Below are 13,637 nucleotides of genomic sequence, written 5' to 3'. Positions count from 1 at the left end.
ACTGAGGGCAGAGATCCACTGCAGCAGCATTTCTCAGGCCAACTGGAACCAATCTGTAACCAATCTGCAGGAATTTGGCTGGTGACCTTTGGCCCCAGGAACAATTAGGTGCCCCCTCCTCCAACAGGGACCTGACCCCAAGCAATGCTTCAGCATTATGGGTATATACCCACCACGGACAGTATGGTCAGCTGTTGGCATTCATTCTGCAGAGGCCTTGTGTGTTAGAGCTTTGAGAAATTTTAAAGGCATTTTTTTCTCCATTGACTATTTATTTCACCTGAATGAGAATGTTAGAGAATGTTGCTAGATCCAGAATTGAACACTGTTGGCACTGAAAGGAAACAGACACAGTTTGGATTTTCTCAAACACTAGGCAAGACTATTCTTAGCTTACTTCTCATCCTTCCCCTGCAGGGTAAGCCCTGACTTAGCATCTCCTTAATCAATAAAATACAATTCATCAAAGGACTCAGCACATAGTAGAGTCCATAATTGCTATGTCCTACTCAGGGGCCCAGGGTTACAGTGTGCTCTTTATATAACTGACTAGAGCATTCACAATTTTCAGGGAGCATGGGAAAGAGAAAGGCTTCCTATCAAATAATATCAGAGATCCATGAAAGCCATCCTCCACGTGGTACCATGTCACGGGGACCCCCTGGTCCTCCAAGCACTTCTTACAGAGGAAGATGTCATCACGGAGGATGTCATACTCACAGCTCACCAGGAAGGCCTCGGGAAGCTGGGCAATGGTCTCATCATCCTTTATGAGGCGCGTATGTTTCACATCCAACAAGGGATTGTTTTCTAGATAGGCAGCCTCATTGAAAGGGCCAGGAAACACGGGTTGGTAGTCTGTCTTTTTTTTAATAAATTTATTTATTTATTTATTTATTTTTGGCTGTGTTGGGTCTTCGTTTCTGTGCGCGGGCTTTCTCTAGTTGCGGCGAGTGGGGGCCACTCTTCATCGCGGTGCGCGGGCCTCTCACTGTCGCGGAGCACAGGCTCCAGACGCGCAGGCTCAGTAGTTGTGGCTCACGGGCCTAGTTGCTCTGTGGCATGTGGGATCTTCCCGGACCGGGGCACGAACCCGTGTCCCCTGCATTAGCAGGCGGATTCTTAACCACTGCGCCACCAGGGAAGCCCAGTCTGTCTTCTTGAATCTCTCAGGTATGTTGTCCGCGCTGACCCACTTCCAGTACTTCTTCCAGACTTCCGGGGGAATAAAAGCACCACTCAAGATGGCATCCCACCAGGAGAAGTCGATAAGCACGTATTTAAACACGCATCATGAACTTCCGGGTGAGGAACTGGACGTGTTGGTTCTGCGGAAAGGATGGCAGCCGAAAATTGATGAGTTGGACAATGGGATAAATCAGGACCTGGGCCCGGATCCGAGGAAGACCGGATCTGCCCACCAAGGTCTGAGAGGTCAAGGTCACAATCCCTGCCCCAGCGCTGTGTCCGCAGATCACAACGCAGACCTGCCAGAAGGAAGCAGAAATGCCCATGCCTCCTTGGACTCTCTCTTGCCCATCCACCACAGGGGTGAAGGCTCTGCAGAACCAAACAGTTGCAAGGCTGATCTCCTCCAGGAGCTTACTTAAGAAACCGCATCATGTCTTGATGAGGAATCAGGGGGCACCCAGCTCCTGAACATTTCCCCCCGGACAGTGCTCTCGGGGCATTTCCTCACAGGCACCATCCACCTGCAGCCCCCTGGCAGCCTGAAGAACCTTACCTGCCTTTCTTCCTCCACCAGCCTGTCGATCAAAACCAGTCTGGCCTGCGTGCTAGGTCTTTTCAACTATCTAGAATAACAATATCCTCAACAATTTCCTACAGGGAATTAACAGAGGCACTTATTAACACCTTTATGTGTTCAAGGGATGTTTTTATTATCACCCTTCAGAGATGTAGAGTCTGGTGGAAACTCTGATGGTGGAATTTAAGACACAAGGCTCAGCCGGCTGGGAGGTATGTTGATGGATCCTGGAAAGATGCTGTCTTCCTCAAGCTCATCAAGAAAACCAGAGATGTTAAGGAAGTTACTTTAAGTAAGTTGTATGAGGGGGCTTTTCTAGAGGTTGAACCTAAAAGGGCAGTTTTTAGTTCCTCTCACTTGCCTTCTCTAAACTGTTTCCCTGTGACTTGCTGTAATCTGTTGGATTAAGAACCAGAATTCTGGTGAGTGGTACCCATGGCCCCCTCCATCCACTAAAAAGCTCCCCCTCTCCTGTTTTCAAAGAACCTCAGGTGCCCTGAGTCGTGGTTTTCTTGAGACACTCCCAGCATTGGTCCCTGCATGGCCAGCAGTTAATTCGTTAGCTAGTTAGTTCATAAGTCCGTTAGGTATTAGGGGTTTTTTTAATATTAATAATATTAATATTTATTAATTCCCAAAGACACGTTTAAACATTAATTAATTCGAATTTTTTTGCTCAGTTATTACAAATAACATTAAAGGAAAGCATGAAGCTAAAAAGTTACTTTTTAAGTCAAAATGGCCTCAAGCTAAAAAAAAAAAAAAAAAAGCCTAGAAACAAATATTTAAAAGTTTGTCCCAGGCCTAATTGAAACCATGCACCTCAGATTGGGACTTGAACCCATGTGCCGGGACTCGAACCCAGCCTAAACCCAGATTGGGACTTGAAGGTATTAGTTTCAACAATGCAAAAAGCACCTGCAGCATCATCGCCCCAAACCACAGCCAGGACCTTGACCAGAACCTTCAGCCAAGCCCTTAATACCCCCACCACCACCCCATCTCGCTGCCTTCCCAGTCTGAGAGAACGGTTACCTTGAATCCCGTATCCATCACTCCCTTTCTTTCCTTTTTACATAGTTCCATTGTATCTCTGCATATTCCTTAAAAGTATTATTATGATTTTAATTGTTTTTAATTTTGTAGACAAAGTATCTGGCTTTACGTTATTTTTTGAAAATTTTTTCACTGAATGTTATACTGCCGACATTCATCCACAGTATGGTGTGCCTTCCAGTTCACTCATTTGAACAACTATGTCATATCCCATGATGCCTTAATAGCTGTGCCATATAACATTGACTATGCCACAGTTGATTCATGCACTTCCCGTCGAGGGGCATTTGGGTTGTTTCGGGTCTGGGCTGTTTTGAACCATGCTGCGCTTGTCTCCGTGGATGCATGTGTAAGAGTGCCTCTCTTGGGGGCCTAGGGCCTCCTGTCCCTCTGTTCTGCAAATCATCCGAGGCCTCACCCCTCCCTTCCATCACCCAGGTAACACCCACCGACTTTCTCCAACAATTCACCCAACTGACAGCAGCACAGAGTCGGTCTCCTGGGATAGAAAAGCACACAGGGCGCGGTACATGTCTGCAAGGCAAAACCGACACAACAACAGCCACTTGTAGGGAGGTCGGTGCCCCATGGGGCCCAGCACTGCTCCCCAGCCCCCAAGAAGAGCTACCAACAGTGCTGGCACTGGGTGTGACATCTTCCCTTTCTTCCTATTCTTGGCTCCTCTGAAGTGACTCTGGCCACCTCTGTCGGGACTACACAAAAAGCCAAGTCAGACACCTGAGTCCACCCCAATCTCCTGAATATTGGGGCTCAGGTGCGCCTTGGGGCTCCCCAGCTGCAACGTTTTCTTTTACAGTAGGGGAAACTGTGGATCTAGAAGGCTTGGTGATTTGAAACCGACAAAGCCAAGATGAGGGAAGGTGGGCGTGTCTGCCCTGAAATATGAATAATAATTATATATATATATATGTATAGCTGTTATTAAGAAGTAAGCAGTGGTCGCATGGGCCATTTCTATGAGTCGAGCAGCATGTCTGGGGTTCTCAGAGAGCAGTCCCCTGATCATTAATACATTGACCACACGGGCACAGTGCCAGACACAGAATCTGTACCAAATAAACCACGTCTAACTCGGCAGTTCTCAACCCTGGCTGTTTATAGAAGTACTGGGGCGGGGCGGGGGGGGGGGGGGTGCGGGTTACACACCCTGATGCCCAGGCTGAGCCCCAGACCAACCAAATCAGAATCTCTAGGGTGGGAGCACAGGCGACAGGATTTCTCAAATCCCACCAGGCAATTCCAGTGTCAGAGGAGGTGGTGATTGACCATCTGGCAGAGAGAAGCAACAGTGGGGCGGGTACATGCTTTGTTAACACGGTTTGGGGAGGTGACAGAAGAAGGGTCAAAACGAGTCAGAGTGGGCAGCTCCTAAGTAGGTCTCAGACCTGGCTTAAGTCATCTGGGAGCTTTTTTAAAATACTGATGCTGGATCCCATCCCCAGAGACTGACAGTCGGCCTGGGGTAGGAGCTGGGTGTGAGTGTGACTCTCAAGCCCCCGGGTGACTCTAAAGCGCATGCAGCCAGAGTGGAGAAAACTGCTAGCCACGACCTGGTCCTGCCGACCTTCCCCACTTCAGCCCCCCGCTCTGTGGCCCCGACATTCTTCTTTCTCTCGAGCACCCGAGGTTTTGCACTTGCTGTCCCTTAACAGGGCTGGGACTAGGGTGAGGCAAGCAAGGCACTCGCCTTGGGCGCAGAATTAAGGGAGCATCAAAACACTCAGTATCCAAGATAAATAATACTTCGGTGCAATATTTGAAGGAATCAAAATGAATGCCAGAAACGTCCGTGATGAACAACATATCAAAATTTTAAATAGAATCCTCCTTTGCTTTTGCACGACTTACCCAGCTCTCTTGGATCCTGCTTTTATATAAACGTTGGTATGTTGTTCATCTTAGTTTTCTGCATGAATACTGATATTTTTATTTTATTTTTTTTATTTTTTTATTTTTTTGCCTTATATTCCTTTATTTATTATATATATGCAAATCTGTTTTATGTACAATATTTGGTCCTACCAAATAATCTTACCAAGGCATTCTACTGGTAATCTTCCCCAAAATAGATTCAGGTAAAATTAGATATTTGTGCACTTCACGACTACCCAAACCTACTGATTTCAGTTTGGGGGCCATATGCATAATTCGAAATAGACATACACTAGGTTAAGGCGATGAAAGTGAGCTGCAGGAAACCACAGGATTCAGAACAACTAGACTGTGTATTTTGCTTGCATTAGAGTCACAACGTGAACAGCAAATGTTGTGCGGATCTCATAGTGCTTTATATCGTAGTGCGAGGGCTTCTGAACATCTACATGACTGCGCCGCGGGGGTCAAGCAGCCCACGTGACCTGCGGGAAGCTTCGCCGGGAGCTCATTTCTTTTCCACCTCTCCTTTCTTGGGTTCTTGTTTCAGTTTGTAATCAGCCGGGGCGGCCTTGATGGCATCTTCGGCCAGCACTCACAGGGCTGCCCTCAGCCCCTTGGGGTTTGTTCACAGGTGCTGGACAGTGATGACTCGTGCACCTTTCCCAGCAAACTGGGCAGTAAAGACCACGCACGGAGATTTTAACAAAGCCAGATGTCACTAATGTTTTCTTAGATGGAAAATGGCTTCCTGAGACTGAGGGTTTGCTCAGATGCTGGAGAGGCAGTCAAAGGAGCTGGGAGAACTCGTCCAGGGGTCTCTTAACGTGGGGGGAGGTTGATCTCCCTGGGGATGGATTCGAGAGGGTAAAAAAGCCAGGTTCTTCCAAGATCTTCTCGTCCAAGAATTGAGTGATTCTTTTTACTTCAGGAAAAATGGCGTCCTGTAGCCCCTCCCCCAGCCGCTGACAATAATGGCTCACATGGGAACAGAGTTCGAGGCCCGCCGCTGGGTGGAATCTGAAATCCAGATCAAGCCTCCTTCTTTCCTTTGTGGGAGAGGCAGCTGAGGTCCAGAGAGGGTGAGCAACTTTCCTCAGGCGGCACAGCCAGGGAGTGGGCGGAGCTGGACCTCCACCCCCCGGGCTCCAGACCCAGGGCCAGTGCCTGCCTGGGTCCCCACCTCCAAGTTCACGTCTCCAGAGAGCTCAGGGCTGTGAGCTTGACCCTGGACCCGGTGGCCTCTCGGCGTCGTCCCCATACAGCGTCCGGGGCAGGAGCAAAGCGTTGGCTGGCGTTCGACAGACCAGCTTGGTCATTCCCGGGCCACGTGGCCTCGCAGGCCCCTTCAGCACACTCGGTAGCAAGGGGAGACAGGCCGCCTGCCTGGTGGTGGCGCAAGGGGCTGGGGTGCCACCCTCCCCCCAGCGGAGTGCCCGCCCCACGCCTGATATTTTTAATATTGCATAAAAATATCTTTATCTGGATCACTGTGGTTTTGGGTGCCCCTTTAAATACGGAGCCCAAGGAGGGTGCCTCACGTGCCTCACCCCATTCTCGTAAGGCTTGGAGCTCTCTTTCCCGGCCTCTGTGGGGCCGGCCCCTTCTCATCATTGATCCTGGGCTCAAACTTTGCCTTCTTGGAGAGGCTTCCTCTGATAGGAAAAACTAAATCTGCTCCCTGAGTCATTCTCTACTCTGTGCTACCACGATGTGAAATTACCCTACTCATTTGTTTCACTGTCCGGCCCCCTCATTTGAGTGGGCTCCAATGAGGACCTTTCTTGTTCTCCACAGTGTCCCCCGTGCCTCAAAGAGGGTCTGACACAAAGTAGGTGCTCAGTAAACATTTGCTGAGTGAGCCCTGGTTTTACTTTTGGAAATAACGTCATCCCTCCACAGAGGAAGGGGAACAGACCCAGCCAATGAATGGGGGTGCTCCCCGGGGCCTCTGAAAGGGAAGAGTGATCTTGGACAAGGGTGAGGCCAGTAGATGGGAGATTATTCATAATTAACTTCTGAAAAGGGGAGAGCTTCAGGGCAGCAAATGCAGATATTGTATTTTCACCACCAGGTGGCAGTACACCCTAATCTCAGGGAACATGTAATGCGAACAGCCCACCTCTTCACATGGGCAAATTTTCTCCTGTGCGGAAATAGAGACACAGACGTAGAGAACAAACTTATAGTTACCAAGGGGGGAAGGGGAGGGTGGAACAAATTGGGAGACTGGGATTGACATATTACATTACTATGTATAAAATAGATAACTAATGAGAACCTACTGTATAGCACAGGGAACTCTACTCAATGCTCTGTGGTGACCTAAATGGGAAGGAAATCTAAACAAGAGTGGATATATGTATACGTATGACTGATTCACTTTGCTGTACAGCAAGAAACTATCACAACATTGTAAATCAACTATACTCCAATAAAAATTAATTTAAAAAAATTTTTCTCCTGTGCGGCCATCCCTCCATCCATCCATTGGTTTGTTGGTTCATGAACATAACCTTTCACTCAGTTATTTGCCCATCCATCCATCTATATATTCATGCACTCATACATCCATTCAAAAAATAAAACCACAGGCCTGGCCCTGGGGATCCTGCAGCAAGCAAAATAGAAGACTTTCTTGCACTCTTGGAATTTCCACTTTTAGTTGGGGAAGGCAGACGGTAAATAAGGAAACACCCGGAGGAATGAGATAAGTTCAGATTGCGATAAGTGCCATGAAGAAAACTAAAGGATGATGTCAGGGATGGAGGTGGGGGGCGGGCATAGGGTAGGGCACTAGAGTGGGCAGGGAGAGTTCTTTAGATAAGATGTTCAGGGAGCCCACTCTGCAGAGGGACATTTGAGATCAGACTGGAAGAATGAAGAAGGGGTCACCCGTCCTGCAAAGCAGGGATGGGGGGAGACACAACTTTGGAGGACTCGGGAACAGCAAGTGCAGGAGATTCAGGGTGAGAAGGAGCCTAGTGTGTCCAAAGCCCAGAGAAACAGGCAGCATGGCTGCAGCAGAGTGAATCGCCGTGGGAGGTGGGAGACCCGGGTGACCAGGTCGGAGAGGTCTGCAGGGCCAGCACCAGCTGTGGGGAGGAGTTGGGATTTCACCTAAAGACCCTGTAAAGCCACAGGAAGTGTTCACTGCAAGACTGACAAGTTCCGACTTGTATTTTTAAGGGTTCTTTCTGGCTGCTGGGTGAGGATTAGACTGTGAGGGGTGAGGGGTGACATGGGGAGAGCAGTTACTGGGATGTAGGGATAAACGGATGCAGACAAGAGAAGGTGGCTTCAGATCACAGGGATCTTGCAGAGCCGGAGAGAAACGCATGGGTTTGGGAAATACTGTGGGGTGAGAACAGACAGGACTGGTCAATGGCTGTGAGTGGTGAAGAAGCGGAGAAGAGTCAACACTGCAGGGCCATAAACACCAAACGCCACCCTACCCCAGCCCTGGCCACTTCACCACCCTCTCCTTGACCAAGACTATCATAGTATAAAAAAAGAACGTTTTCACACCATCCGCTGACTTGAGCCCAAAGCCCTTAGTCAGGGATCCCTATAAGAACGTCCAGCTGCTGATTCCTTGGAGTGACACCAACAAGGTTCCCATGGGAGGGGTGGGCAGAGTTGTGCATGAAGATGAGGCTCTTCCTTCACGAAGCCGCCAGGGACCATCTTACCCAGGCTCCCTAACACGGCTTCCCCTCCGTGGAAGAAGATGATGCCTCGTGGGGGGCCGGGGGAGGCCGCCTTGGGCTGGAACAGCCTCACGGGTGCGGTTCCAAAAAGCAGGTCAGTTACCACAAGCCCAGGGTCCTTCTTGATTCTCACGCTGTTGTGCAAAAACTGAATAAATCTGGGCATGGAGCAAATCCCCAATTTCTCAAGTAGATTCCCCCGTTAGAGGTAAGAGAAAGAGTGGGAGATATTAGGAGAGGTTAGGATCTATCTGGATGGCAGATGACTCCTGCCCCTTGTAAGTGCTAGGATGTTTTGGCGGTTTCTCATCTGCCTCAAAGGCATGCACCCAGGGCTCATCAGGCTCTAGGGTGTGTCCAGATAAAGCGTTGGGCTTTCAGAATCTCCTCCCAAAAGCTCTTGGTTGAATAGCGGTATGAATTTGCTGAAGAGCTAGCCCACGTTTGGGCTGAGTGGTTGGGCATTGAACTGATCAAAGCCAATGTCCAAGGCAGCTGGCTGGCAACCTCGCTCTCTTTGGCTCCCAGCCTAAGACGGCAAAGACGGTCCATCACCTAGGTCAACACCATCATTGCCTCTCTGGGTTATGACAGACCCTTAAGTCTCATTTGTGTTCAACAGGAAAGAGTAATGGGATCGATTAAGGATGTCTGCCATGGGCTCAGGAGGAAGGAGCAATGTCACAAAGGCTATATATTTGCCAAATGTGAAAAGAAGTCCATTGTTTTTAAACTAATATGGTCACTCTAGTTATAAACAAGCAAAATATCTGAATATTTCACGAAATATAGTTACATGGTATCATATCTCATGTACTAAATGCATTTCCACCATAATGGATCATCTCTTCCGTGGACCTCGCATGGAATATGTGTCTTTGTCATAAAGAAAACAGCACAGGATAATCGTGAACATAGTAAGAACAGCTGACACTTATTAGTCTCCTACAACATGCCAATACTGGTCCAAGTGATTTGGATTATTAACTGGCTTAAACTACTCAGCGACCCTCCTAAGTCAAGCACAATTATCAGCTCCATTTCACAGATGGGAAAAGTGAGGCATGCCAAGGTCAAGTGCCTTGCCCGTCAACAAGTAAGATGTAGAACTTATGTTCTCAACCACTAAACTAGAAAGAGCTTGGGTTCTCAAGTCCAGCAGATTTGGATTCAAGACTTAGCTCTATCTACCACCGACTCACTGAAAGATCTTGAGCATTACCTTCTCTGAGCTTCAATTTTCCTCATTTTATAAAATAGAAGAATGGAGTCTACAGTCCCTGAGGATGAAGCTTGGGAATTAGATGCAACCACCCATATGGAGTGTGTCACTGGTGGGTCCTGGCACGTGTGAGCTCATACTGGGTCCTGCCCCAGGTTTATGGGATGCCCCAGTGCATTCGCTCCATGGAGACGACCCCACCCCCGTCCCCACCGCCCCATTGCCAAGGCTTAGGCTTCTCAAAAGGGAACTCCCAACAAAACCCCTATTTCCCGGCCTGAGGTGGGAGCAAGGTGACCAACGCGGTGGAGATGACCTACTTTCCCCACCACTTAGCCCACATCTGAGGAATCCATTTCCAGCATCTAGAAGAGTAAATGTTTCAAGGATTTTGAACGATGCAATGTGGTGATAAACGTCTCTTAGCACGACATTCTAAAAGGTCACTAGATACAGCCAGGAAGTTAGATTTGGTTTGGTTTGGTTTGTTTTTTCCCACAGTGAGTCCACATTTGCCAGAGCTGGTAATTTAGGACAGAGGCAAATAAGGAAGATTGATTATTATATATTATTATAAATACATATTATTTATATATAAATATTATAAATATATTGTATATATAAATATTATATTTCTATATTATAAATATATTATTTGCATAAATGTTATAATATGTATATATAAATATTATAAATATAATATAATATTTTGTAATTATTTATAAGAATGTATTAGTAGTAGTATAAATGGGACCATCACTAGTTTAGGAACGCCTGAGATCCAGAACTTCAGATGGATATTGAAACTCTTTCACAAAATATTCTAGCAGAGTTTGCCCTTTAAAATAAAATCTAGGGACTTCCCTGGCAGTCTAGTGGTTAAGACTCCACGCTTCCAACTCAGGGGGTGCGGGTTCAATCCCTGGTCAGGGAACTAAGATCCTACACACCCTGGGAAGAGGTCAAAAAATGAAACAAAAACAAAAAATAAAATAAAATCTATAGCATTTGTTATATTAGTCCTTATATCTTTTAGTAAGGCTGAAATCATTCATCACAGCTTTTAAATCAATAATGATTTTAGGAAATGCTGTGTCTTTGCCTTCAGAGATTTGATATATATACTACAAATAATCTATTTTTATGGAGTCCTTTCTAAGTGCCCAGCACTGTACCTTGCACCTTAAATGCATTTCTCATTCAATCCCCACCTCACACCTGTAAAAAGCATCTCTTGCTATCCTCATTTTTTTTTTTTTTTTTTTTTTTATTTATGGCTGTGTTGGGTCTTCGTTTCTGTGCCAGGGCTTTCTCTAGTTGCGGCAAGTGGGGACCACTCTTCATCGCGGTGCGCGGGCCTCTCATTATCGCAGCCTCTCTTGTTGCAGAGCACAGGCTCCAGACGCGCAGGCTCAGTAATTGTGGCTCACGGGCCTAGTTGCTCCGTGGCATGTGGGATCTTCCCAGACCAGGGCTCGAACCCGTGTCCCCTGCATTGGCAGGCAGATTCTCAACCACTGTGCCACCAGGGAAGCCCCTCATTTTTTAGAGCAGAAAACAGAGACTCAAAGACATTAGTCTACAAAACTAGCAAGTGAAGATTCAGGTCTCAGACCCAAGGTTGTCTGATACCAAAACTAGACACCTGATTTCTGGGCCGTAGAAGCTTTTAGGTTTCGCCTCCTTCTCCTTAAAATTCTTATCCTTCCTGTACCTAACTGTCTTCTGGAAGCAAGTGACCACTTGGATATCACCACCCTCATCATAGTCACCTTGTGATCAGCAGTCTGTCCTAGGAGGGCTCAGTGCTGGGGGGACCAGGGTGGGACATCATGAGCTGAATTCACCCTCCATGGCCCATCTCAGAGGCTCCCGTGAGCAGCTGTCATCAGAGGTGCTTGGCTTGTGGGCTACTCTTGAGGAGAAACACTGAAGGTTGGAAAGGTCTCGGGTTTTCTGGGCCACCTGGACCTCTGAGGCCCTCATTTTCAGCCCTAGGGCCTCAAACTAGCCTATAATTCCATAAGGATTGCAGCCACTGGCTTGAGACAGCCTGGCCTCCAGCAAAGTGCGTGACCAGGATTAATAAGAGAGATGCTAATACCACATCCTCAGCCTGTCTCCTTGGGGCAGTGACATTCATGTAATTATGACATAGACTTGTTCATTTCTCTGAAAGCCATCTGTTTCCCTGGTGAAACATTCCAGCAGCACAGAAACATATTTTACTTATTTACCAAATATCACCAAACAAATTAGCCCTTATCACCTGTCATCTTGATCCTCTTACCAACCTGATGGAAGAAATGCAATTGTTTCCCCTTTGCAGATGAGGAAACCAAGACACGGAGAGATGAAGTAAATTGCCCAAGATCACACAGCCAGGGAGTGGCTGTCAGAGCTGAGCGTGGCCTCCTCACCTCCTTCAATGGTTGTTCTCCCCACAGGTCATCATTGTGAACTGTTTGGCTGCCATCAGGTCTCCACCCAGGGTTGGGACATTGGGATTAAATCAAGTTGCCTGTCTCTTAGTGCCAAACTGTTTCCAAATCTGCTGCTCTAGGCAGGCACCGTTCTACCCAAAATCCCAAACCCCTGTTCAGAGCCTGGCTGGTGTGGCCACTCTGAAACGCTGGGTGAATTCCCTGGTGATTGATCAGCAAATGATGAGTAAGCACCTGCTAGGTGCCAGGCCCTGGGCTTGGGGCTAGGCTTGCAGAGATGCATAAGGTGGTCCCTGCCTTCCAGGTGTTTGCAATCTAAGCAGGAGGGAAACGCCTGTGTGCCGTGAAGTGGAAGACACTGTGGCTGAAGCAAGTTCATTCTGTCAGGCTATAAGGCTTTCCAGGGCAGAGGCTGGGTCTGGAATTGTTTGGGAATCCTCAGAAATGAGCCCGGTGATTGGCACTCAGTAAATATTTGCTGTTGAAGGAAGGAAAGGAGGCGGGGGGCAGGTGAGAGGAAGGACGAGAAGAAGGAGAGAAACAGAATAGCAGACACAAAAGAGAGGACCGTCATCCATCCCTCAGTGTCCATGAAGGACTGGTTCCAGGACCGCCATGATACCAACATCTTCATTGCTCAATCTCTTACAGTCAACCCCCCATCCATGGATGCAGGACCTGCGGCTATGGAGAGCCCACTTTATAGCAAAGTCTGTCTTTCTTGGGGGAGTCTGAAGAGAGAGAGGGAAGGCAAATGTAGGAGGGAAAGGAGGGGCAAGGCACAGAGAGAGAGAGTGCCCCAACCCATGACAGGGCCTGAGTGCAAACTCACCAAAGTGACCATGTAGAGGAACACGCAGTGCAGAAATCGGAACTTGGCAGGATTTTGCAGAGTAGAAGGGACACCTGTGGTGAGGAAGTGCTCAAAGACAGCCCAGACAAAGACCCCCAGGAGAAAGGTGCACAGTGCAGCGAGAAGCACCAGCCACGGGGCAACCATGTCCCGGAGGCCGTGAGGAGCTTAGGAACTTCTGTCAGTGGGACTTGAGCTGGTCATATCGGCTGTCTCCTCCCTCCCACTCTCTTTTTTTTTTTTAACATCTTTATTGGGGTATAATTGCTTTACAGTGTCGTGTTAGTTTCTGCTGTATAACAAAGTGAATCAGCTATATGCATATGTATATCCCCATATCTTCTCCCTCTTGCGTCTCCCTCCCACCCTCCTTAACCCACCTCTCTAGGTGGTCACAAAGCACCCAGCTGATCTCCCTGTGCTATGCAACTGCTTCCCACCACCTGTCTATTTTACATTTGGTAGCCTCCCACTCTTTTTGGATTAACTTTGACCTGTGACCTGACCTGGCTTCTTAAACATAAACACAACAGGACAAGTGGGAGCCGGAGGGACCTACTTCCTTAAGGAAGTACAGGGACCAGGGGGAGTCTTGGGAGATGGGCTTCCCAAAGGCTCAGCAAATATCAGGCTCAAACAGAGCCCGCAGCTGGGCGCCAAGGGAGAGGTCTCGTGCAAGCTGCTCAGGAGT

General features: G+C 48.0%; 1 protein-coding gene across 1 annotated transcript; it reads right to left on the bottom strand.

Moving 5' to 3' along the window:
* Positions 1 to 523: 523 nt before the first annotated feature.
* AADACL4 (arylacetamide deacetylase like 4) lies at positions 524 to 13,093 on the bottom strand. The gene is given in 6 exon segments (XM_036825291.1): positions 524 to 862; positions 1,139 to 1,289; positions 1,291 to 1,560; positions 3,295 to 3,358; positions 8,410 to 8,627; positions 12,927 to 13,093. Coding segments are annotated over 6 exon segments (1,209 nt in total).
* Between the last annotated feature and the right edge of the window lie 544 nt (positions 13,094 to 13,637).

This window comes from Balaenoptera musculus, chromosome 1, assembly GCF_009873245.2.
Source record: "Balaenoptera musculus isolate JJ_BM4_2016_0621 chromosome 1, mBalMus1.pri.v3, whole genome shotgun sequence".
In the NCBI taxonomy this organism is placed as follows: Eukaryota; Metazoa; Chordata; class Mammalia; order Artiodactyla; family Balaenopteridae; genus Balaenoptera; species Balaenoptera musculus.
This window is presented reverse-complemented; position numbering and strand designations above follow the sequence as displayed.